Source organism: Triturus cristatus, chromosome 2_2 (genome assembly GCF_964204655.1).
Source record: "Triturus cristatus chromosome 2_2, aTriCri1.1, whole genome shotgun sequence".
Taxonomy (NCBI): Eukaryota; Metazoa; Chordata; class Amphibia; order Caudata; family Salamandridae; genus Triturus; species Triturus cristatus.
Genome location: NC_140582.1, coordinates 496939682 through 496966098, shown reverse-complemented (window position 1 = coordinate 496966098; position 26417 = coordinate 496939682). Strand labels below are relative to the sequence as shown.

The following is a 26417-nucleotide window of genomic DNA, read 5'->3' as shown; positions in this document are numbered from 1 at the left end:
ACCATTTGTTAGATGTATGAGTACTTGTGCAGGGGCATAATGCAGTCACTTAAAATGGAGGCATCCATTGGCTCGAGTGGGCTGGTCTTTTGACCTATACTTTTTCTGCTAGGGTGGGTGGGAGTATAATTTTAGAGACAGATCAACAGACTAATGGTGAAAGAATGTTGATTGGGAGTCACTATATCTGTATGTTTTTTTGTATGATATTTTTTAGAAAACATGAGGCTAGCAAAACAACTTAAGTTGTCTTTAGGGAAGAATTAAAAAGGAAATGAGACACCAAGAGCAGTCCTGAACCTTCACTTAGAAAGGGAGGAACTGATGTAAAATAATAAAAACAATTAGAGGTGGGTTACTGGAGGAATCTGTAAGTGAACTTTCAAAAAATTGAAGCAACACCCCCATATTTGTAAGTAAACAGATTCTGAGATGTTCTTCCACATAGCAGAGTTCCCAGTGTTTGGAACCAGTAGCGGCCGGTGTGTTTAGAGAGTGGTGGAAAGGTTCGGAGGGACGAGACAAAATAAAACATTTTTTTGGGCAAAAACACTTACCTGCTGCATCGCTGCCCCTCTCTTCTGCAGGTACAGGGTCCCAGAGTGCACTGCGGCCAATCCTGGTGCTGCTTTCATGCTGCTGAAAGCAATGGCAGGCTTGGCCTGAGCGCCGATGATTTGCACTCCCAGTTAGACTGGGAGCCTGTGCCTGCTCTCTCCAAACCGGCAATGCAGCTGGGGTTGGAAAACTTCAGTACGCATAACGGTTTTGCCGGCCTGAGACGGCCGGCCGGACCGTCATGTGCACTGACTAGCAGTGCCCAACACTTCACCTCCAGACAATCATCACCTTTGCCCAGCCCCCAAGCCTTGGCTCCAAGCGATAGATGAAATACTTAGCTTTACAGCAAAAAATGTAAAGGCTAGCCCAGAGTTAGTGCTCAACCAACTGCAAACCAGCCTTTACATAAATACCTTGACAAGTGGCAGCATACATATTGCTTCCTAGAACCATTCAGTAAGTGTCTGAAGCCGATATGTAGTTGGGAGTTGATTTATATTCTACATTTAGCTCATATGAGAAACTGAAATGGTACATTGTGAGTGAGGGCGAGATGTGATTTGAGATGTTCTTTTGCACATCACAAACATAATCGGTTCAGAGGGAAAAGGGTGATGCAGTTTATGCCAAATATAGGCTAAGTGTATCCAACATGAGGCCTTTCAAATGAAAGTCGCTAGTGTTTTAATTTAATTGGCGCATTCGTTTGGTCATGTGATGAGGGTTTGGATCCTTCCTTTAAACGTGACAAAATATAAACTAAGGTAAAGTATGACGCTGAACGTATATTACGAATTACAAATATGATCAGCTGTAGCTGTAAATGTATAAAAGCTTGAAGGGCAATTCTACCAAGTCCAACCAATATGATGAGCCTTTTCTGGAGAATGCATTCATACAGACCAAGTAAGTTACTACCAAAGTTTGAATATGTGCCCCAAAATATTTTGATAAAAGGCAAAAGATTTCTGAAACTAATCTGTATTATGTTAAAAAATAAAAAGAGGAAGACATATATTGTGGTAATATGCTTTGCATTTATTCAATGAAACAAACCACATTTCCATATTAAAACAGGTCAATACATAATGCAGTAAGATATTAGAATCTCAAACATTCTTTTGCAATACTTCACCTAATAGATCGATACATCATAAAATCAATAGTAGTGCATCTGGGGAATTTGCCAATCGAGCTCTCCTCTACTGGAGTATACACTTTAATTTGTCTCATGTGAGTGTCTCTTCCATTCTGGTGATTGGCCAAAACTGCAATCTGAATCATAAATGTGCGGATGGGCTTCTTATTAGAGTCTGTTAAAGGCACATGAATCCAACCACTCGGTTCCACCAGCTCGAGTTGCTGCAAAAATATATTAAAATGTTAACATATATTAGAAAATATTTTATCAATCATTAAAGCATCCAGTCAATAATAACAATATAACCCTATGCCCTCCCTCCAAGGGCTGTGCCCCTTAAGTAATGGCAAGAACACATCCTTCGACAGGTCAAGAAACAACTATTGGACTTGGATGCGTTTGATTACAAAACAATATCGACTCATAACTTAAGGCAAGGCCTCTTGCCTTCTGCTACTCAGGCTCGACCCATACTAGGGACAGGCATGGATGTTTCCCAAAAGAGATTATTTTGTACCACTAGCCATGACACTTAAGCTATCAGTTAAGTAAATGATCATAAACCTCAATCAGTTGACATTTTCTATATGTGTTGCGAGGAGTGATCGTACAATGACAATTATATTGTGGCCAACACTGCCTAGAATAAGATAACTCCCCTCCCCACCCCAACCCAAAACGTTATATTACCCAATAGGTATGGCCATTATGGTAGGATGCAGTATTAAAGCAGCATGAAGAACCTTTGGGTGTGCATTTACAGTGCTACAATACATTTTGCGGGTGTTTCTTCAGAATGAACCTTCCCTACCTTATGTCCCTGCACTCACTGAAGCCAATCTTCCCCCAAGCAATTCAACTGGTATCCGTGGCAACTGGGAGTTCCATCATTCAAGGAACCACTACTGAAACACAATTATACAGGGCAATGTAGGAAAAAATAAAAAATAGCATGATCGAATAACTTAACCTTGAGGTAAAAGAGACTGCTGCAGAGCTTGGATGAGGCCAAAGACTGCTGAAGAGAGCAACAACAACACAGCTGCTTTGTGGGCAACTGTACGTTGTTGTTCCCTACAAAAGAGAAGATCTGCATGTGGCTACAGCAGGCCATATTTGCTTAGTGTGGGAATAATGGCCATGCCACCTGGTGATAATTCTCTACAAAAGTCCAAGATCCCAGTGTAAAGAACCAAAACCATAGAAAAGTATTCGCAGGGTAGACCGAAATAATCCAGAGATGTCAGATTTCTCCATTACTAATGTAGGTGGCTATTTTGTAGCACCCAGTGTAACCTCTTCCAAAACATCCGGAGCTCAGTTTTACCACACCCACTGTTAAACTTGCTGAACTACTATCACCCATACTGTAGCATCTCATGTCAGGGGAGCTGGGAGGGAGGGGGGGGGGGGCACCAACGGCTTGGGAAAGTACTCGCCAGAGTAAAAAATTAATACATTTAAATACAAATAAAAAAACATGAAATGACCAACTAGGTTAGATTGCATGTTCGCTGGGCATAGCGGAGAATACTAACTTACTAGTTGGAGGAGGTATCGAGATGTACTGTTACCCAACCCTCAGACTACGCATATACTTGGTTAGATATTAAAGATAAAGGTGAAATTGCTATTGTACTGACTGTCAGAACTGCAATTCAAACACAGATTCCGACTGGCAAGTGGATGTCAAGTATCCAACAATTTTCACCATCATTGGTCCAAACAAAACTTTGGTAGTACAGGTTGTTTAGTAACTTTGTATAGCAAGAGGTCCCATACTTTATAGAAACCTTGATCACGAAAGGCTAAACAGGGCATTTTATTACTTGAGGGATTTGCCCTGAGTACATTACAATAAAAAGTTATTAAACCCTGAAAGAGGACACCTACGAACAGTTAGTCAAGACCCCTGTGAAAAGGCTTCGATTGAAATTGGTTTGGAACACAGACTAACCCTTTGTATAGAATGTTTCTCTCTCCTGTCCTTGTCCAACACTTGTTTTAATTCACTAGCTTTGCCATTATCAATTGACACCGCCACATATCATCAATAACTGCTTTGGGGACATCATTACAAAATGGCTTGATGCCAGGGAGAGACGCTACAGGAACTACCAAATTTGCAGTACTACTGATGGACTGGGCAGAGATAGGGCGACACCCAATATCTTTTATAGCTTTAGATGCTTGGAAAGCATCTGACTGGGTGAAGATGTAATTTCTTTGGGCAGCTAGGCAGCACTTTGCGTTTCCAACAAAAGTAACTAAATTGATATGAGCTACACATCAGGCTTTGTGAGCAGTTGGTACTGTTTATAGCCACTCATCAGCCGCATTTAAAACTGCCAGCTATTCTTGGAAAGGGTGTGCACTCTCTTCCTATCATTATGCTCTGTATATGGAAACCTTTTTGCCACTTCACCTTAGTCAGCCAAATAGCCCATGAATACTATTTCCTAGAGCAGAAATCAAGGTCTTTCACTGTACCAACCACCATTTGATAGTCACTTCTGACCCACGGATGAGCAATGTTACCCACTGAGTTAAAAACTACTTTGATCAATTTCGGACTCTAAATTAAATAAGGAAAAAACCCAGATTCTGAATTGCAGCCAAATGTACCCATATGAAATCTATGTAGTACCAAACCTGAAATATCTGAATATTTGGATAACTACTATATATGATAATTTGAGATCAGCAAACTAAACATCTGTACTCAAGGAAACTAGCCGACTACTCAACAACTGGGAACACATTCCTCTATTAATATTCACTAATTTGATAAAGATGGTATGGCTGCCAAAATATAGTTTTGAGCCATCCCAGTATATTTAATGGTATTTTTTTCCAGAAATTAGATGTACCCATCTTTTTCTATATAGGGGCATAAAAGATCTAGGTGTAAACTGCATGCAACACTGACGGGGTGGTTTGGAGGATACTCCTGAATTTCCAATTTTACTAATGATTGGTATCAGGCATGGGATTAATCCAACTAGTACAGGATGTATCCACTAACCTCTTTTTTTGGGGGGCGGGGGGGTTTATTCAACCCCAATTGACACCAGAGCCATGTGAAAAATCATGGTTTCCTTGGTATTATGCATACTATAGCATGATATCTGTATTAAGCCTGGGCGGAGCTGGCATACTGCCTCTATGCGGAGTTCAATGGAGTTGGAAAAAACTCTGTGGAACTCCGCTCTGCTTCCCCCCTCCCTAATTAAATAGATTTTTTTTTAAACGCACGTACCTGCTGTGGCTGCCTCCTCTTTGCCATGGCCGCGCTCCTTGCTCGTCCTCGCCGTCCTAGTCTATTGGAAACTCCTACGTTGTACGTCTTGCACACGCAAGACGTACAACGTAGGGGTTTCCAATAGAAATGGACAACGAGGAACGAGAGCGGCCATGGCGAGAAGGAGGCAGCCACAACAGGTAAGTGCCTGTTTTTTAAAATAGAATTAATTAGGGAGGGTGGAGGGGCCGGCTAACTCAGCTCCGCCACGGAGTCAGAGTTTTGCCTAAACTCCGCGTTCGCAGAGGAGCGTGGAGTAGGCAAAACTCCGCTGGCGGAGCGGAGTTCCCCGCCCGGGGTTCATCTGTATCTGTCTCCAGGTTCTGCCGAAACTACATGGTAATCTACTCTTATGGCATAACTCGCATTTACCGGAGAGCTTTCAGTTCAATAATTACTCTTTGTGAGTCAATGTAAAATCCTTATGCCAGCGATATTTCCCCAATACATTAAAATCCTTCTCAGAATTAGGTAGAGTTTCATATCCCTGATCGACAATTCTTCAAATACCTAAAAATCAGAGAACTCTTAATTTGATTAGGACAGAGATGGCTCTAGTTTTTCTGTCTCAATGTGTGCTATATTAGTAAATGATCTCACACTGAAAATAACCACAGTTTATCAGACATTGCTGGATTTGGAGGATCAACTCCCACAGTGAGTATTGAAATGGTCATATTGGCTAGAAGGGATTAGCAAGAGAGGTTTACTGATTATATGTCACGGCCGGAGTTGATGTAAATTATCTATTTTGTTCGCTTTTATTACATTATTTCTAAACAGCAGCCATGTTAGTATCCAACAAGAATAAACGAATGTTCCCAGAAACAGTTGGGAACCACATCATTAACAGCCAATCATAATTTAACAATCCCAATAAAGTCCTTTGTCACTGTTGAAGTACCCTCTTTCTTCGCTGCTCAGCAGCCTCAGTTAAGTTATGCTTCATGCTCTCTCCTTGTTTTATAGTTTAATGGTTGTGATACTGGTGTAATTAGTGCCCATTGTGCTCCGCAAGTTTTTATTTGCTTATGTGTCACGGACCCCCCTAATGCGCTCCTTATTTATAGGTTAATTTCCCTCAGTTTATGGATGGCGTAGCGCGGTGCTCCACCCGCTAGCGAGCTCAGTGGCTCAGCGACACGCATGTCTCAAATTTCACAAGCTGTTGTTCAGACACGTGCTGTGACAGCTCATTGAACCATGTCCTAGCCTGGCGACTGTCAAATCATTTCCACCCCTGCTTTGATGCCCTCGGAGGTCGGTATTGCTGCAGGTACTCCAACGCCCTGCGGGGTCCGTATAATTGAGCAAGGCTATGCAGGTCTTTTGTGGGGAAACAGTCCTAGGCATCCCCAGGTAAACTAATTGGGCGAGTGTCCTCGTGGCTATGCCCCTTAAAATTGTGAGGCCATTGGTCCCTCCATACATATCCACTGGGTCCCCCAGTCCCAAAGATAACACACATAGCTTGTGTGTGTCACCAGGGCTTAGACCCTTACAACATTTGAGGCCCTTGGACCCCATACTCAATGGGACAACCAGTTCCACAAGAAGCAGCGCCGCGCCTGTTGGTTTAGCTCTAGGGGAGGTGTCATGCAGGTGTCCCACGGCACTTATGCTGAGGACGTCGCCCTGTCCTTTCTCCAGTGTGATGCAAAATTTTACAAAGCGTTGGATGCCTCAATTTATTGGGCAGTCTCTGAGGCTATAGAACCTCTCGAAAAATGACTCAAGACAGACTGAGCATGAATGCGCAAAGATGCCCAGACCAGACCTACTAGCTTTGGGACCCTCGGGGTTCCCAGACCCTCATCAGGGCCCCCAGAGACCAGACACCCCCCGCCCCAAAAGAGGAAATGTGACACAGGGGTGGACCATGAAGCGTTTGCTTGCCTAAAGAGGGACTTCCTGGCCCAGGCTGCATCCCCAGGAAGGCCCCCTGAGCCTTCTGACGCTTATCCAGGGATTTCACAGCCCGGCTCACTGGATAAATGAAGGGGGATGGGAGCACACTGCTTCACGTTCTAACACTGTTTACCCCTTAGCATTTTGGCAAATGCAGTTCACTTTAAATGCTTACTTGAATTTTGCTGAAGTGTTTCGCCAAAGTTGGTGCAGATTAGGGCTGTGAATTTCTAGACACGTGTTTCTGGATATTATCTGTCATCCTCCCCACCCCAAAAGAGGAAACGTGACACAGGGGTGGACCACTGAAGCATTTGCATGCCTAAAGAGTGCCCTCCTGGCCCTGGCTGCCTCCCCAGAAAGGCCCTCTGAGACTTCTGACGATTATCTAGGGATTTCACAACCCGGCTCACTGGATAACATGGAGGTGATTACCATGCTGATTCAGACGATGAGGCGAGCGCTTCCAGGCATTGGCGGCCTGCGCCTGATGCTGTCCCCTCCCTGGGACATTACTCCTTGGATGCTGTGTTAGACATGTTAGATCCTAACAACTTCATACACCCTAGATCCGCAGACTGGGTCCCAGCAGATAAGGTTACGAAGTATTGTTATATGTCATATCGGTGCCCTAATATAGACCCACGGAACATCGTACACTTTCCCTACATCAGCTCCCGTTATTTCACATGAACGAGCCTTATAAAGGACATAACTCCAAATAAGGACAGAATGCCTTATAGGGACATCACACCTTAAAGGGACTGTAGCTTTTTATGGACTAAACCTTTCACCTAGTTCCATGCTAAGACGTCATCCTTAGCACATATGAATAATTGAGGAGTACACTCTCCAGGAGGTATACTTCACCTCTCCCATCGACACACAAGGTTTAATCCCCAACGTCATCCTAATACTAAACAATGGATAACACACGTACATAGACTGTATAAATACAGCACCTCTTGCTATCAGGAGGCAGGAGGGACCCGAGACTTCAAGGCCGACACACTGACCAGAGACGCTGCGGCTCCAGCATGACATTGCTCCAGCTGACAGTGGTCTAACTATCCCTTGCGGGGTGTCCAGCTCAAGTCCAGGTCGAAGTCCCACATTCTCACTATCCAGGTATGGGGGTTCGACTCAATCCTAGCGGGATTCTTGGCTCCTAGATTCTAGACTATTAGGATTTTAGGCTCAGTAGTTCTTTCACACCTACTTACATGCTAAGTACACTCAGGTACATCTAGTCAGGCATCTTAGGAGTACGCACTTTATTTTTATAAATGCATTTCATATTAATGTATATGTTTGTGGCTGTTGCAAAATGGTAGAACAATACTATTCCTTTTTATTTACTGTACTGCTGGTTCTATATTCATGCTACTGTAACAATTGTAACAGTGCACTCATTCTACACGAGAAGAACTACAGTACAATAAATTCTTATTATAAAAAGGCTCGACAGTTCCTTCTCTGTATCTCTCCTCGACCAAAACAAGCAAGTACGAGTGACTGGGTGAAAAGTAGTATATTTTTTCCACGAGACTGAGATTATTGTGCTCTGAGGTTGCAAAAACTAATCTCTCTGATAACAGGAGATTCTAGTTGCACTACGAGCTAGCTAATGCGAAAACAGGCTAACATATTCGGTTGGGGTGTACAGAGTCAGTCTGCAACGAGACCCACAGTTTGTTATCCGCAAATGCGTAAGTCCTGCATAAAGGGTACTATTGGAACTACACTACAGTATGTGGCAAGGCGCTAGCGTAAGCCCCTAGAAAAAGAAGCTTGCAACCATCACCGGGCGGAGTGCCCTCGCCCCTCTGGAGGGAAAGATTGCCCTTACCAAAGACATTTATCCCCGGATGGCCACCTTCCTGTCAAATGTTCATGAAGGACCCCATGAAGGGCATCAATAGGTCTTGGCGCTCCTGCCAAGACAATCTTCTAGATGCTGTAGGCTCCATTGCCAAGATCTTAGACATGGCAAAGGAAGCTAAGGGTCCCTAATTCCTCCTGATGTCCTCTCCGGATGGGCACAACGTGTGGTTATCTTTTTAGGTAATGCTATCTTCGCACTAGCTACGACTGCTGCCGCTCAGTACTTTTTTAACTAGACCCTGAGCTAGGGCATCTCACCTCTTTAGAGGCAGGGGCGGTGGGCCCTATGTGGTCTGTTTGGCGAACGCTTCATTTAGGAGTTGGGAAAGCTTGTGGCGACGTTCACATCCTTGGACAAATACCAATCTTCCATTAAGTGGATTTTCAACCTGTGGATTTTCCAAGAGGCCGGTTGTGGCAGGGGCCGCTCAACCGGCCATTTCTCCTCCCACAACCCCTCCAGGAGATAAGGCTCTAAGTGTGACAGATGACAGGACAGCACTCACTTCATGTCATTCTACCCCAGCAGAGGCCAGTGGTTCCTCCGCAGAGGTGGCTTTAAGGGACAAGCCAGCCCAACCCCCACCAACGGTGAGCGTTAACCCTTCCTCCCGAAGAAGTGTAGGGGCCGACTAGAATTGTTTTCCAGTCCTGGGTCTCTATCATAACAGAAGGATGGGTCCTACAAATGGTATGGGGTTTTCAGATCAAGTTTCATGTTTCTCCCCACCAAGAGTGCCATCCACATCTGATTAGCTTCTCCGGGCAAGAGGCCAGACTCATCGACAAGGAAGTCAAAGCATTCTTAGTCAAAGGTGCCATTTGCCCGTCAGTGAAGCATCCCAACGGGTTTATCAGTAACCTATTCTTAGTCGACAAAAGCGACAGCGTCTAGAGACCTCAAGAAGTTCATCGAGTGGCTGGTTTACCGTCATTTTAAAATAGAGGCAAAAAGAACAAATGATGGACTGAATGCTGAACAAATCAAACATTCACGCCCAGTCACAGATCTGGCTTTAATCTATCTTTTTGCTCACCACACCACCTCAGTTTAGACCCAGCCGATGCCAATCATTCTTAATCCCGTTCCCCATGGGAACAGACCAGACCGAACTGTCAGGCCAGGTCCTCCTTGGAACAGAAACAAGCATCCTGGGAACGATATTGGTGTACCACTCCTCATCAGCCAGGCTAGCTTGAATCCAGTGGCACAGTGAGCACGGGACATGCCTGGGTATAACATTCCCACTTAGGGTGGCAAAAGCAAAAAGAACCCAGGATGGACGGAATGCTGAGCAAATCAAACATTCACCCCAAGTCACAGATCTGGGTTAAATCTCTTGTTTTTTTGCTCACCACACCACCCCAGTTTGGACCCAGCCATATGCAAATCAGTCTGGCACCTGCTCCCCATGGAACAGTCCAGCCCAAACTGTCAAGCAAGGTTCTCCCTGGACTGGAAACATTCATCATGGGAACGGTTTCGGGGTACCACTTCTCATCAGCCAGGCTAGCTTGAATCCAATGGCACAGTGAGCATGAGACCCACGTCTGGGCATACCCTTCCCACGGTGGGAAACAAAAGCAAAAAGAACAAATGATGGACGAATGCTGAAGAATGACAAGGAAGTCTAAGCCCTCTTAGCCAAAGGGGCCACTTGCCCATTAGCGACCAATCCCAACGGGTTTATCAGCAACCTGTTCTTGGTCAAAAAAAGCGGCGGAGGCCAGAGACTGGTTATCAACCTCAGGGAATTCATTCACATTCCTGACAATGCCTGCATTCTCTCCTCACCATCGGTTTCTCCAGCTTGTGTGGCGTCTACAAACGCTTGAATTCTACAGTCTGCCATTCGGACTCACGTTGGCTCTCTAGTGCTTCACAAAGGTTCTCGAGCCAGTGGCGGAACACCTGCGCATGCAGGGAATACAGCTCATTGACTATTTGGATGAAATTCTGTTACTGGGCCGATCCCCCTAAAAACTGTCCCTCCAACTGCAGACAGCGGTGAACCTCCTAGAAGGTTTGGGTTTCGTCATCAACGAGAAGTCACTTCTGACCCCCACCCAGAGAACAACCTTTATGGGGTTCATGATGATTCTACCACGGCCTCCTTGAGCCTTCCATCCCAGAAGATGGCGAAGATCCGGCATGGATTGCGGAAAACGCTATCCAAACAGCACACGTTCCTCAGGCAGATTGCTCGTCTAGTAGGCTTACTGTCGTCCTCTATCCAAGCGATCTTCCTGGGGCCCTTTACATTATCGGGCGCTACAGTACCTCAACGCACACCACCTGCAGAAGGGCCTAACTTATTCTCAGTCTGTGCAATTGTCAGAAGAGGTCAGGAGCAAACAAGCCGGTGGTTTTCCCACATGGAACAGGAGAGCAATCTTCGGATCCACCCCGACCTCGTCAAAGAGTCAGATGCCAGCAGTTCAGGCAGGGGCATAAGGTGATGGGACTTCTCCACTGGAGGAAGTTAGAAACTACAAGAACAGAGGTTAAATATCAACTGTTTGGAACTCCTCGCCGGCTCTTTCACGGTTCGCCGTTGGACCACAGACCAATACTGTGTCCTCCTCAAGATTGACAATGTACCGGCGGTGCGCTACATCAACCATCTGGGAGGATCGACATCCAAACCACTTTGAGATCTGGCGAAGATCGTTTGGCAGTTCTGCCTGGAACATCACATACAGCAAACCAGGTGGTGGATTGACAGTCTCCCCACTTCCAGCCCTCAGGCTTTCTCCATGCTCTCAGACAAGTGGAGTCCGTTCTCCATAGACCTGTTTGCCTCCAGTCTGGACCACCAGGTAGTCTGGTTCTTCGGTTGGAGACCGGATTCCCAAGCAGTGGCGGCTGATGCATTTCTCTACAATTGTGGTCAGAAAAAGGGTCGATTTAGACCAGTGCTAAATTTCTTGTCCAGCCTGGCTTCGGATGATCTTGCCTATCAGTCTATTAATGCTTTTGTTCCGTTATTTCGGCAGGTCATGTTCCAATTGATGGTTTCCTGATGGGAAAGCATCCTTTCGTCTGCAGATTGCTCCGAGGGATCGGTCTCTCGCTTCCAGCGGAACCTCGCTACTCAGTCCTTTGGGACGTTAATCAGGTCCTTAACCAATTCCTGTCTTGGCAGCCTAACAGACTGCTGTCACAGAAGGAAGTTTCAGCCAAATTGGCGATGCTTCCAAGCCTGGTGTCCTGCAGATGGGTCTTGGGTGTGAGAGCCAATGACCTGACAGGTAGGGTGTTTTCGCAGATGGGGTCTCTTACCCAGCATTCCTAGATGTCTCAAAGCTGTGTGTGGTACAGTACAGCAAAGCTTATGGGGAGATGACTAAGGATATTCACCCCCGAGCGAGCAACAACCATTGCATTATGTAAACCACATCAGGCGGTTTCTTCACCCACTGTAGCCTGTTGGGCACATGGTTCATGCAGGAAGCTGGTATAGAATCCAGGGTGTTTGAGGAACAACCAGCAAGAGAAGCGATGGTCTTGAAGGCATTCAGCTTAGGTGCTCGGTTGCATAACATTATGAATGAAGTGGATTGGTTCTCAGATTCCACATTTAAGAGATTCTATTTTAAGCCTGTGCTGGATGTGGCTCATTTGGTGGTGAGAAAGCTTTACATTAGCATAATCCTCACCTTTGCTCCGGACACAGAATAAAAATTTCCTCGATTCTGTAATGGAAAGTTTTAACTATTAAGGACTCAGAGGCAACGATTATCCCACTTGACGAACAGTATCAGCTGTATTCCCTTCCCCATTTTGGGTAAGTAAACCAATTTATGCTTGTTTCTACGAAGTTCCATGCAAATCTCAAAGTTGAGTCTAACGTTACGTTTAATGGTGGTTATTCTGTAGCGGTACAGTTTATGCTGAAGTCACAGTGCTGATGATCAAGTTTATGCTGGATGACAGATCTACAAAAACAGGTATTTACGAGTTTTATCTCTTTGTAGGGGCTGATGGTTCCAAACAGGACTGCTGTGTATGTATTGCTGACCTTCTAGGAGTAAGATGGGGAGCAAACCAGTCTCACTCGTTTACATCCCAGGCATTTGTCAGATACCTCAGGGTACATTTTATTTAAACTGCGTGGAGTAAGGCATGACATGTTTTGTCTAATATAATGCATTTGCCCACCTTAAATAAGGCAATTCTAGAAATGGGATGAAGAATGCAAGTGCCATCAATTCCATTTCTGTCTGGTCTCTTCCTAAATCTCTGGCTCATTTGTCTTTCAGTGCGTTCATCCCCTGCGTGTCCTAATACATCATTGCGATCTCTCTTCTCACTCTCCACAGCCAAGCATGTTTGTGGTTTCAACAAGCTGCATGCCCATGTTTTCCTTTCGCTCCTGTAAGGAAACCATGCAATAAAGAACTGGCCATCGGTACCTGACAGGTCTGTGTCATGTCTATGAACAGTTGCAGGGGGCCTCCTTGAAACAGGGCTCATGCTTTGCAAATCCCTGTCCTTGACAAAGATGTGGCTTTAACCATCTTTGCTATTACTCTAAATATACAGTAACAGCATAATGGCAATCTCAGTGAGTATGCAGCTTAAGTACCAGGAGTGTTCCAGCAGTATCTTGTCTGCCACTCAAGAAAGGCTTTTAAAAGCATCCTTTCTACCACAATTCCCTGTAAATAAAGGGCCTTCTGGCCACTCAAATGGATTGCCCATCCCACTGCCGCTATAGGTATGCCAATGAGTTATAAGAATCATAATCTGAGGCACCTAATCCACATTCTGTCACCGATAGATTAAGGTTTTTTAGGGCCACCCTCTGGATATGTGCCCCCATATCAGCTCCAACAAAGTTAAGCAAAGTCAAAATCATCACCTTGACACCGCTAACCATCAATGGTGATTCCAATTCCTTCATATAGGTTTGAGATGAAGCTGTCAGCGCCGCTAGCCCCAAGTAGCTTTCTTCTTCGTTATCCCTAGCCTCAACCAGATCACCACATAATTCAGAGTAGTAGTCTGAGAGCACCTGTTTATCTCTATTGAGTGTACTCTATCTCCTCTTGTTTAGTACTAATACTGGTAGTTGGAGCCTCTCCCATGACCAAGCTTATTGAACCAGGCCAAAAGTCAAACAGTTCGATCCTCTTCTTAATGCCTCTTGTCATATGCCTCCTATAATTCAAACATGGCAAACCTTCAAAGAGCTGGGCACACTCTTCTGCAAGTTGGTTAGACATCTAACCTCGTAACTCATAACCGTGAAACATATTTTCCCACTCTCAATCATGTATGAATTCATGGGTAACCATTGTGAAAGCAATCATGACCACCTGTCTTCTGACTTACGTGCAACACAACATTCCTTACCACAGTGGAAGACACAGGTGTTTTTGACTCTCTTTAAGCATTTCTTTGCGCTACGACTAGGATTTTTTATAAATATGGTTGTCCTCCTCCACGTTGAGGTTAATGGCAATGCTCCTTGAACAAAAGAGTATCACAGAGGGCCAGATCCACAAAGCCACTTGAACGTTTAAGTTTGACTTATAATCATAAATAATTGGTTTCTGACTGCAAGGAATTCACATATGGTGACCCTGTAGTCAGAAACCATTTTTACTTCTGCAAAATAACCTATGACAATGTGAAATTGCAGGGGAGTGCATCTTAACCGCAGGGGTATGGACTGGGGGCTCCAAGGCATGGTTCACCTTCAGAGTTTGTTATGGACAGAAGTAATTTCCTTTCCAGGGTCGGAGTGGGTACAACACATTTGTAGGGGTGTGCGTCAAAAGAGTCCTCCATTGTGAAAAATAGTAGAAGACATTCCATTGTGTACTGTTAGAATGCAAGTGGAGGGACATAAGATATTACATTATAAGTATTGTTTTAGTGTGCTTAAGCTGTATTAGATAAGTTGGAGCAGCGGAATTCCTTATGACGCCGAGGTATTCTGTGGTGTCATCTTGGTGCCGGGTTCTCAAGTTGACAGTTGGTTGCTAGCTGCGCCTGGTACGCCTGTGGTGGGGGGCTTCTCTGATCTGAAATAAACAACCTACATCATAAGCAGAGCGTCCTGAATTACTACATTATTGGCGACATTCGGAGTTGAACATGCCAAGCATCAGAGGTCCAGTGAGAGATCTACCCCAGACACGAACCCATGATGCACTGGGGAGAGAGCTGAGTGGAAGAGAGAGAGGTACAGCACAGCTCCAGTAGAGGAAACCGTCCGACAACGCCAGAACAGGGAAAAGAGGTTTGCAAGGGCGCGGGATGTACTGAACTATAAGGAGAGCCGGCATTTTATGACAGCTTGTCTGCACTGTCAGAGCAACACGACAATCACGACTCCTGTTGGCTGAACGCGTGGTGACTCACCATTATTACTGTGTGGTGTGACTTTCCCGCACAGTCGCTCACGGCGAGTTTGTCAGTCTGCTTATCGGAAGTGCTCACTTGAGTGTGGGAGGTTTCCTGACGACGTCGACCGCCGCACTAAACTCTGCCCGCCGCTTTCCTGGGTTGGTTTAGTCACTGAAATAGGCGTGGCCCTTTCAGTTAGACTCGCTAGCGGGTGTGGAATCTCTCCCTACGTGTGTGCCGCATGTCCAGGCATTTCAGGAAGGAGTAAGTTCAGTTTCACGCACAACCCTTTTGCCGTGCCTATCCTGGGGTGGTGAGTAAGTGATACGCTCACTATCCTGATTTATCCTGAAGAAGGTGACATGTGCAAAATTAACGTGTGTCCTGTTGCTTAACGCATGTCCTGTTGCTTGTTCAGTGATGCGCACACTCTGTACATGGTGACAATTTACCACTCAGTTACAGATTACCACTTCTTGTATGATTTTCACTTTGCACTCACACTTTGAGTGTGTCTTGCACTGGTGGAAGTCAGTGGCATGCACACGTTTGACAATTTTTCAGTTTAATTTATAAAACTTGGTCTGGGGTAGAAGTTGTTAGTGCATTTAAAGGGTTTGTGAGTATACTTGTCCACAGCTTAGGAAAAGGAGTGATAACTCAACTATAGTTACGCCTCCACCATTTCTCATGATGTTAGGTGATCCTCCTATTGAGTGGGAGGAATGGATTGATTGCTTCCAAAATTACCTACTAGCTTTAGATGGTTCTAGATTCTCGGCCATAAGGAAGAAGGTATTGTTATTGGGGTATCTGGGCAAAGAAGGTCAACACTTATTCAAATATTTGCCACCTGCAAGAAATAATCTAGGAGAAGAAGTGGAGGATGTATATAAGGAAGCTGTGTTACGTTTGCAGACTAGATTTGCCAAACAAGTTAATGTGGTTATGCGCCGCCTTAAATTTAACACGCTGCCACAATGTGCGGAAGAGTCTATTGATGACTTTGTTGCACATTTAAGGGAACTTTCTGCAAAATGTCAATTTGGGTTAATGACTCAGGAAATGATAAGAGACCAACTGATTGTGCAATGCAACAGCAAAAAACATACAGGAGAGACTGTGGGCTGCAAAGAATCCCACTTTGAAGGATGCTGTGGCAATCGCGAAAATGGGGGAAAGCCTTTTACTCGCAGTTGCTATAGGTGCGGAAGCAATTATCACCTTGCTGATTCAAAGCTTTGCTTTGTTATAGGAAAAGACTGTCTTAACTGTGGCAAAAAGGGCCATTTGTAAGGTGATAGACAGGAAAGTTATGGTTGTTGAAGAGGATAAATCTCAGGTCAGAGTCCTTATGGTGCAGGAAAAGGATAATGATGGTGTAAATATTGAAACTGATCAGGGTGGTGAAAAGAGGAGGGTATGTCCCAGCGCTAATTTTGACATTAATGACAAGGACGTGTTTTTGATGGTTGACACACGTTCGTTATATACCATCATCCCCAGAGAGTTGTTTCTTGCCACATGGCCTGAGCGTAAACTGGGGACATCTGATGTCATACTAATAGGGTATCAAGGAGCTAATATAGGGGTGATAGGTTATTTGACTTCTCAGATCAAATATGCTGGAAGAAACTCTGGGGACGTTTATGTGCCTGTGGATGCCCAGAATCCCCCCACCCCCCCACCCCCCCACCTCAATCCTAGGATGGTCACATCAGTATGACATACATTAATGAGCTGATTTTGATGGTGTCAAGGGGGAAATACTTCTCCAAACTTGACTTGAGGAGTGCATACCATCAGGTCAAACTTCAGCCGGAATCCAAACATCGTAACCTTTTGATAACAGCTGAGGGAACTTTAAAAAAATACTAGATTACTGCTCAGATTATGTTCTGCTGCAAGTGTTTTTTAGAGGTTAATGACAATAATTCTTTCAGGTATGGATAAGGTGGTGGTCTTCCAGGATGACATTCTGGTGTTTGCTGAGACAGTCATTGAGCACAATAGAATATTGAATGAATTTTTGACACAAATTGGTTGTGCTGGTTTGACTAGGCAAGGAGAAATGTGTGTTTCTGGTTAAAGCGGTGGAGTAGTTGGCTTTCGGTTTCACACCATCTCTTGTAATTAAATATACCAATCTGGTGAGTGCCATTGTACGCTCCCAGATTCCTCAGGATAGGGCTGCCCCCACTACTTTCATGGGTCTTGTGGAATATTATTCCAAATTTGTCAAAGATTTTGTGCATAAGACTGAGCCATTAAGAGAGTTGTTAAGAAAGGGGAAGAAGTTTGTGTGGGGTGACTTGCAACAAGCAGCATTTACGTTGGTCAGGAATTCCATTGCTCAGGCGAATGTGTTAGTATCTTATCAATCAGGAATGAGGACCATTGTCACTATGGACACAAGTGCAGTTGGAGCTGTTCTTGCACAGGTGCATGGAAAGTTGGAACCGACGGTGGCTTTTGCATCACGTTCTTTGACAGAGACTGAAAGCAATTATTCCGTCACTAAGCAGGAAGAGCTGGCTGCGGCATGGGCCACAAACTATTTCAGAGTGTTTTTGTTGGGCTCTGTATTTCTTTTGAGGATGGATCATAATCCCCTTCTCAAAGTCCTGGAGGTACAAAGAATTGTTTTGGAAGACTGGCCAGGTTAGCGGTCAGGGTACAGGAATTTGATTGTAGATTAGATTATGTTCCTGGGTGGATGAATAGGGTGGCTGATTGCCTGTCCAGGTTGCCGGACAAAGCAGCAGAGGTCAAAGAGTTACAGACTGAAGAGGTAGTGGCTGGTATTGAGGATGTCACTGAGGAGTACCTGGGTTCTATATCTGAGAAAGACTGGATTAGTGCTATGGAAAAGGATTCTACACTAACTGATGAGAAATTTGCTGTGGTGTTGGTAGACGCAAAATCAACATGGGTAGAAGTGATTTTTAGGAGAAATATTTCTACGACAAACACTATTCAGGTTTTGGGTGAGGTCTTTAGGAGGGAAGGGATACCTTCCATGTTACTTACAGACAATGGAACTAAACTCGTTTTGCAGGACATGAACGTTTTCTGGAGACATTGGGGATTAGGCATGTGTGCTCTTCATTGTATAATCCTCAAGGCAATGGATTGGTGGAAAGACTTAATAAATTGGTGAAAGGAACCATGCAGTTTGCGGAAAGTGCTGGCTTGTCTGTTCTGGGTGCAGTTAAGGACATGCTGTGGGCATACCGGATCACGGTGAATTTCAACACTGGTTTGACTCTGTTTGAAATGATGCCGAGTAGGCAGGCCAGAACCAAACTAGTTCCTTCATGGATACAGGGGGTGAGGGAGGGCATTTTAATGCGCAACTGGGAACTGCTTGGGATATCTACATAAGAATTTGTGGCCGTGGGGGGCAATTGGGTCAAGTTGGAAAATGGACAGATGTGGAATCTCAGACGGGTGGCTTTGTATCATAGACAGGGTGAGGAAAAGTTCAATATGGTTGTGAAAAGAGTCTGGGTTGCCGTGGAAGTCTGTGTTGGAGGAGCAATGTGAACAAGATGGGAGTGGATTGGAAAGGGGAGATGGGTCCAAGTGTTCTATACCTGCAGCTGGATCACCTGCAGATGAATCACTGGACAGGAGAGTGGTAAGGATGAGGAGCGAACCAACATATTTACAGGAGTACATGTGTGATTAATCTCACCATTTTCTTTTCTCAATGCGATGTATTTTGTTGTACTGTGATTTGTCTTACCTTGTTTTTTTTCACGGTCTTGAATTTTGTTACTGTTTTGCTTCGCTCATTATTTGTTTTCCATTTTTATGTAGTGGGGTTTAGGGGGTATTGAGCATGGCTTGGGGTGGGTACGTTTTTGTTTTTGTTTTATAAGAGAGGGAGATGTTTTATTGTGTGCTTTAGCTGCATTAGATAAGCTGAAGCTCCGGAATCCCTTATGATGCTCAGGAGTAATGTGGTGTCATCGGGGCTCCGCGTTCTCAAGTTAACAGATGGTAGTTAGCTGCGCTTGGCACGACTGTGGTGTGGGGTTTCTCTCATGTGAAATAAACTACCTAAATCGTAAGCTGAGCGTCTTGAATTACTACACATAGCCTATACTACCACCCCACACTGGTGAAGTTCGACCCTGCTAGGTCTCACCAGTGCCTGAAATGTCAGACATATTACACAGAACTTTCCCATTTGACATGGAATTTTGACGATAGAAGCCTTCTGAAAGGATATATTTTTCATTCTATCTCTTATGATCGAGTGATCACTTCCAGCTGACCCTCTTATGGCTTTATTGGGGTATGTTAAATCATTACCACTGGGGCTGCGTCATTTTACTGCTATAGCCTTGCTTTTAGTCAAGCGACAAATTTCACTACATTGGATAGACTTGTCTAACTGTGACACTACTTCCGAATTATATGCTTCACTGCAGCCAATTACATGAAGGCCTAAAGATATTTGGAAACCATAGCGGAGTTATTTGTTGTCCATGGTTGACTCTGCAGATGATGTATCAACGGATTAATCATAAATCCTGTGCCATCTGTTATATTTGGCATCCCTCTACATCATTGTATGGATGCGAATATGCTTTTATTTACCCTTATATGATATGCTCTGTTATTTTATGCATCTCCCTCTGCCTGTGTCTCTTTACTTCAGATGTTTTGTTTTTTTCCTTATTTGGGTAACCAGTTGTACCTCGTATAAATCACGTTTTTCCTTACTGAGATTACAGTAATTGGCTTCACTGTCTGTATTTGCTGAGAAATGATAAAGTTAAAAAAAACATAATGCAAGTGGAGAGAAAAATAATTCACTGAACAGGCAGTTATATGCCTATAAAGCTGAGACTAGTGAAAGCTCCGCAACTACCATAACATCGTAATGAAACTTGCATGCAAGAATACAGACTTGCAGGTCTAGATATAGGTTGTTTTTTTGTCCATCGGGCCCCAAGTGTTTACCAGCCATGAACATGTTCTCCAAATGAACTGTCCTTGTGAGTGTGGGCTGGTGCCAGTCACACTGTCTGGAGGCTGTCTACCCGAGTTGAAAACTTGAATGCTTATCCCACAAGAAATTCCAGTCTTTGCTCAAATGTGTGGTGTTACCCAAACTGGCAGGACTCTTTTCTCGGCACATTGGCTATGCAGGATATAGTTTATGGTCATTTTCTAGTCCATGTTTGGCCATGGTACAACACGTCCCTGCACATCGGTTGTGCAGAACATACTTTATGGTAATTTTCTAGACAATACTTGGCCATGGATGTGGAGGACTGAGCAAAGGGAGATATGTGCCTCAATTCAAGGGAGGTCTTACACTTTTAGAGTAGTTCTTCTCCTAAATGCTTTATGTGGTGTGTAACTATATGACGTTGTGTGCTTTGCATAGAAACACTTCCAGAGGCTGCAGTGCTCAATTGCTGAGAAAGTTCAAGGACCTACAGGGAAACCACGAAAAAACAAATTAGGATGAACTGGATTTAACCTGCACAAGATAAGGCCCACACAGGGCAAGTGTGTTTTTAATAACTAAATTATGTCAGTTTCATGAAGCATGCTATAAGGGAAAATACAAGATACAAGTGGGCAGGTTTGTGAGTTTGAAAGGATTGAATACGTACCACGTTTCCTAGAGTGGTAAATGCTAAATGGCACAAAACGGGTGTAAATTTGTTTTCAATAGATCTGATAAACAACTGTTTTTAAGTAAGAGAGAAACTAAGCAAAAAATATGTGCGATTTCATTGCCGGTAATCGTTTGATTCCAAGCATGCTGGATTGAAATTGCATCTCTGTGCAGAGAACTGGAGACATGATTTCACTGATTGAGCCTGTTGGGGATTTAAAAGTTCTTGCAGTGGATACATCTTTGGAAAAAAACTTACAAGAAGGCTTTACGGTTTCTGATGGGTCAGCCCGCAGCCAATCACAACTTAACAGTTCAAAGTAAATATTTCTGCTTACCAGTGGCGCTAGCATTACAAGATACTGAAAAAATAAGAACACCCAAGACGAAATGAAACAGTCTGCAAGCAATTATTTAATTTTGTATGTTTGACTTTGCTGGCCTGTCACTGTACCACTTTACATTTTTAGCCACATTGGGTAAAAAAAACTAAATAAGTCTGTAAAGTTGGAAAACAGATCCACTTTTCTTTTTTAAAAGCAAAGCCAGCCAGTAAGCTTCATGATAAAACCTGTCACACAGTATAAGAAAAGTTCTTGATGAGTGGTTCCTTTCTAGAAAGTAGACTAACAAAGGTGCCATGGGCCCCAAAGCAGACAAGCAAAATGCCTAAACAACCATAGGTTTGGAAATTTAAAAAACAACCATTATTGGTTTGCCGCAACCCCCCAGGCACCTTAGTCCTGGTCCCAATGCACCTGCTAGACAACTGATAGCTTCACCCCATGGCTCAGGAATCTGCCCCATTCTCATTTATGTCTTGGAACATCTCGGTCTTAAATTACGTGTAGGCAATGATGTTCTTTTTCTCTATTCATTCCAAAGTGCTTGTGTGTTAAATTCTATAACACGCATTACTTAAGTAACAATATTTTGCAAATGTTTAATGTCTTCTTGAATAGCACTAGGCCTTTCACTCTACTTCGTTTTGCGAGGTGTTTTCCCTGAACAGCAATATGAGGTGTGATTTTACAGAAATACTCGTACATTTATTACTTCCCCAGATAAAAGGCTTTGTATTTATAGTTTTTCAAAGTGAGTCACATCTAAGTATTACTTGGGTACACAAAAGGTTTTGGGAATTTGCTTCATAACGTTCCCATGTGTAGGCAATAACAGCTCCCCATCTATCATACCAGATAAGCCTTTTTGCAGCCACTTAATTCTGCCATTACTTGGAACAGTACATGTGTAGGTTTCTGTGGTATTTATATTGTCGGTAAATTGAACTCCCTGCTGAATATGCAGTGCTTGACAGTTTCTTTCATTAACTGCTGGACAACTGGTGATACCCAGAAACAGAGGCCGGTATCACTGCAGTAGGAAGGGGTGAGCTGTGAACACAGCAATAAGTATTTCCAGTAGCAAAGCAGGCAGTCAGTGGCAACACAGTATAAGCAATGCAAAAGGATGTGCCTAGACCTTGCCACAGCCAGAGGAAACGAACACCGCCAGAACCAACAGGTCTGCTTTTAACCCCTAAGCTTATGAGGTTTTCCAGCCCAACCTTTCTCCACAAAAAGGTATCCAGGCCAAATCTGCATCCTTTTCCCCTCACATTTTGGGGATTCTAAAGGTATCCAGGTTTAGTGGATTCTCCTGGAGGCACCAAAGAAAACTGATAGCAAAAGGTTTGTTTTTTTGGTCAAATGGGAAAAAAGGCTCTGCAACAGTATGTCTTTTTTGTTCTAAAAATGGCATCAACATAAGATTTCCTATGCTCGGATCACTATCTTCTTGGCTTTTAGGACAAGCAAATTTGTAAAAAAAGAAAAACCCCCATAAATCCCCCAATTTTTGCATTTTTTTAAAAAACGATAATCTATTTTTTCGTTTCTTGGTGGCTCCTACCCACTTGCAGTTAGTAATGGAAAAAGGTTCCAAACCCATGGGTAAACTCAGAAAGCTATACATTTCTCAGTGGTAAATACAATTCCGAATTCATCAAGGAGCCACTTGTGTAGATCACGCATGGTTTTCACAAAGAAACTAATCATTCAAATACAAAAATAAGGAAATTAAGTTGAATAAAACCTGAAATAGCGAACAATGTTTTCATCTGGAATCGTTTACCCTGATAGGCGATTTACAAAAGTAATATACTGTTCCATCCATCAGTCTCTTCTACTTGTAGGAATGTATAGTGTATGTGGGTTGTCCAAAAACATGAGCCAAATAAACTGTAGCTTATATATATTTTTTTTTATTGTGTACCAACCATACATCAATTCATATGGTAAAATCTAATGAACGAAAAATGAGAATGGAGTAAATCTATGCATTTATCAATTGTGCTCTAGGTAATGAGTTTAGGAACATGAATAATTAAAGAATGTCACTCCTAAAGATGGCACAAATCAAATTTTTGTGTACAGACCAGGTTGCTCACCCTGGAGGTGTAGCTAGCCTTCTGGGGTTGTACACCTCCCTATATAACTAATTTCCTGCCTGCTCGGGTGCAAATGCGCATGGGGCAGGAGAAGGGCTGTTTCTCCCACTGGGAGTGAGCCCTGTTGCATATCACAGGAGGGGGGCAGCCTTTGAAGCTCACCACCTTGATGTGCCACTTCACTAGCCTGCTTGGGAGGAGGGAGGTGTGACTTCCTTTTTACCCAAGTCTTTGTTCCGGACTCCTGGGAGTGATCACATTGCCTGGAAGGAGGTCAGAATCCAGTCTTGGTGGCAGCAAATGCTGGAAGTGCCGGCTGGCAAACCAGAGCACAGAGAACCTGGGGCAACCAAGCGGCCTCTAAGACAGCCACCTGGGTGCATGCCACATCACCCAAGGCACGAGATTGGTGTCAGGGGTGAGAAGGCACATTGTTTGATACCAAACATGACATATATTTGAGTGGTACAATAATGCGGCTGCCAACCTCGGGAATGCCTGGGTAGCAGCCCAGGTTATCCTATGGACCGCCGACCCGAATAGTAGTTTCCAATGGGGAATGCCACTATAGGGACATACAGGCTTGCAGTTATATGTTCTCACCTTTAATATACTGTAACCTGCCTTTTGGGCTCAGGAGGCCTCCCTTAGAGGTGTCCAACATGCATTAAAAATAGTGTTGACTGTGCCGAATATGGTGAGGTCACAGTTAAGTTCTAGCAGTTTACACAGCTCCTGCAGTCTTCAAGGGCAGGCCTGCTGTCCACAGTTTACTTGAGTCACTCAGGGTGGCACAAAACTGTGCTGCAGTCCTGGAGACCCCTTTACCACCCATGCCCTGGGTGCCACTGGTACCATATACTAGGCACTTATAAGGGGGGGTAAAAAGTCCTTGTCAATTGGGATTCCAAATTCACACAACAGTTTTAAGGAGAGAGCAGTGGCACTGGAGCCTGGTTAGCAGGCCTCAGTGCACTACCAGAGTCGAACGCTAGCATCTAGTAGTCCAAATGGGGACAAACGTGGGGGAATATCGACAAAGATCCCTGTTTTCTTACAGTGGGTGTATGTGCGTGCCCTTGTGATTGGATTGTAGTGGGTGACTGTGCATATGGATGGGTAGCTGTGAGTATGTGTGTTCGCGCGCGCGCGTGTGTGTGTTCGCGCGCGCGCGTGTGTGTGTGTTCGCGCGCGTGTGTGTGTGTTCGCGCGCGCGCGCGTGTGTGTGTGTTCGCGCGCGCGCGCGTGTGTGTGTGTTCGCGCGCGCGCGCGTGTGTGTGTTCGCGCGCGCGCGTGTGTGTGTTCGCGCGCGCGCGTGTGTGTGTTCGCGCGCGCGCGTGTGTGTGTTCGCGCGCGCGCGTGTGTGTGTTCGCGCGCGCGCGCGTGTGTGTTCGCGCGCGCGCGCGTGTGTGTTCGCGCGCGCGCGCGTGTGTGTTCGCGCGCGCGCGCGTGTGTGTTCGCGCGCGCGCGCGCGTGTGTGTTCGCGCGCGCGCGCGCGTGTGTGTGTTCGCGCGCGCGCGCGCGTGTGTGTGTTCGCGCGCGCGCGCGCGTGTGTGTTCGCGCGCGCGCGCGCGTGTGTGTTCGCGCGCGCGCGCGCGTGTGTGTTCGCGCGCGCGCGCGCGTGTGTGTTCGCGCGCGCGCGCGCGTGTGTGTTCGCGCGCGCGCGCGCGTGTGTGTTCGCGCGCGCGCGCGCGTGTGTGTTCGCGCGCGCGCGCGCGCGTGTGTTCGCGCGCGCGCGCGCGTGTGTTCGCGCGCGCGCGCGCGTGTGTTCGCGCGCGCGCGCGCGTGTGTTCGCGCGCGCGCGCGCGTGTGTGTTCGCGCGCGCGCGCGCGTGTGTTCGCGCGCGCGCGCGTGTGTTCGCGCGCGCGCGCGTGTGTGTTCGCGCGCGCGTGTGTGTTCGCGCGCGCGTGTGTGTTCGCGCGCGCGTGTGTGTTCGCGCGCGCGTGTGTGTTCGCGCGCGCGTGTGTGTTCGCGCGCGTGTGTGTGTTCGCGCGCGTGTGTGTGTTCGCGCGCGTGTGTGTGTTCGCGCGCGTGTGTGTGTTCGCGCGCGTGTGTGTGTTCGCGCGCGTGTGTGTGTTCGCGCGCGTGTGTGTGTTCGCGCGCGTGTGTGTGTTCGCGCGCGTGTGTGTGTTCGCGCGCGTGTGTGTGTTCGCGCGCGTGTGTGTGTTCGCGCGCGTGTGTGTGTTCGCGCGCGTGTGTGTGTTCGCGCGCGTGTGTGTGTGTTCGCGCGCGTGTGTGTGTGTTCGCGCGCGTGTGTGTGTTCGCGCGCGTGTGTGTGTTCGCGCGCGTGTGTGTGTTCGCGCGCGTGTGTGTGTTCGCGCGCGTGTGTGTGTTCGCGCGCGTGTGTGTGTTCGCGCGCGTGTGTGTGTTCGCGCGCGTGTGTGTGTTCGCGCGTGTGTGTGTTCGCGCGTGTGTGTGTTCGCGCGTGTGTGTGTTCGCGCGTGTGTGTGTGTGTTCGCGCGTGTGTGTGTGTTCGCGCGTGTGTGTGTGTGTTCGCGCGTGTGTGTGTGTGTTCGCGCGTGTGTGTGTGTGTGTTCGCGCGTGTGTGTGTGTGTGTTCGCGCGTGTGTGTGTGTGTTCGCGCGTGTGTGTGTGTGTGTTCGCGCGTGTGTGTGTGTGTGTGTTCGCGCGTGTGTGTGTGTGTGTGTGTGTTCGCGCGCGCGTGTGTGTGTTCGCGCGCGCGTGTGTGTGTTCGCGCGCGCGTGTGTGTGTTCGCGCGTGTGCGTGTGTTCGCGCGCGTGCGTGTGTTCGCGCGCGTGCGTGTGTTCGCGCGCGTGCGTGTGTGTTCGCGCGCGCGTGTGTGTTCGCGCGCGTGTGTGTGTTCGCGCGCGTGTGTGTGTTCGCGCGCGTGTGTGTGTTCGCGCGCGTGTGTGTGTGTTCGCGCGCGTGTGTGTGTGTTCGCGCGCGTGTGTGTGTTCGCGCGCGTGTGTGTGTTCGCGCGCGTGTGTGTGTTCGCGCGCGTGTGTGTGTTCGCGCGCGTGTGTGTGTTCGCGCGCGTGTGTGTGTTCGCGCGCGTGTGTGTGTTCGCGCGCGTGTGTGTGTTCGCGCGTGTGTGTGTTCGCGCGTGTGTGTGTTCGCGCGTGTGTGTGTTCGCGCGTGTGTGTGTGTGTTCGCGCGTGTGTGTGTGTTCGCGCGTGTGTGTGTGTGTTCGCGCGTGTGTGTGTGTGTTCGCGCG

The 26417-nt window shown here is 46.1% G+C and overlaps 1 protein-coding gene across 1 annotated transcript in view; it reads right to left on the bottom strand.

Annotated features, from left to right (window-relative positions):
- Positions 1-1578: 1578 nt before the first annotated feature.
- The window catches only part of ANAPC10 (anaphase promoting complex subunit 10), a 302574-nt gene continuing 277735 nt past the window's right edge, over positions 1579-26417 (bottom strand). Inside the window, exon 6 of the mRNA XM_085641611.1 lies at positions 1579-1923. Coding sequence (XP_085497737.1) covers positions 1693-1923 — 231 coding nt within the window. The 3' untranslated portion in view covers positions 1579-1692. The remainder of the gene's footprint in view (positions 1924-26417) is intronic.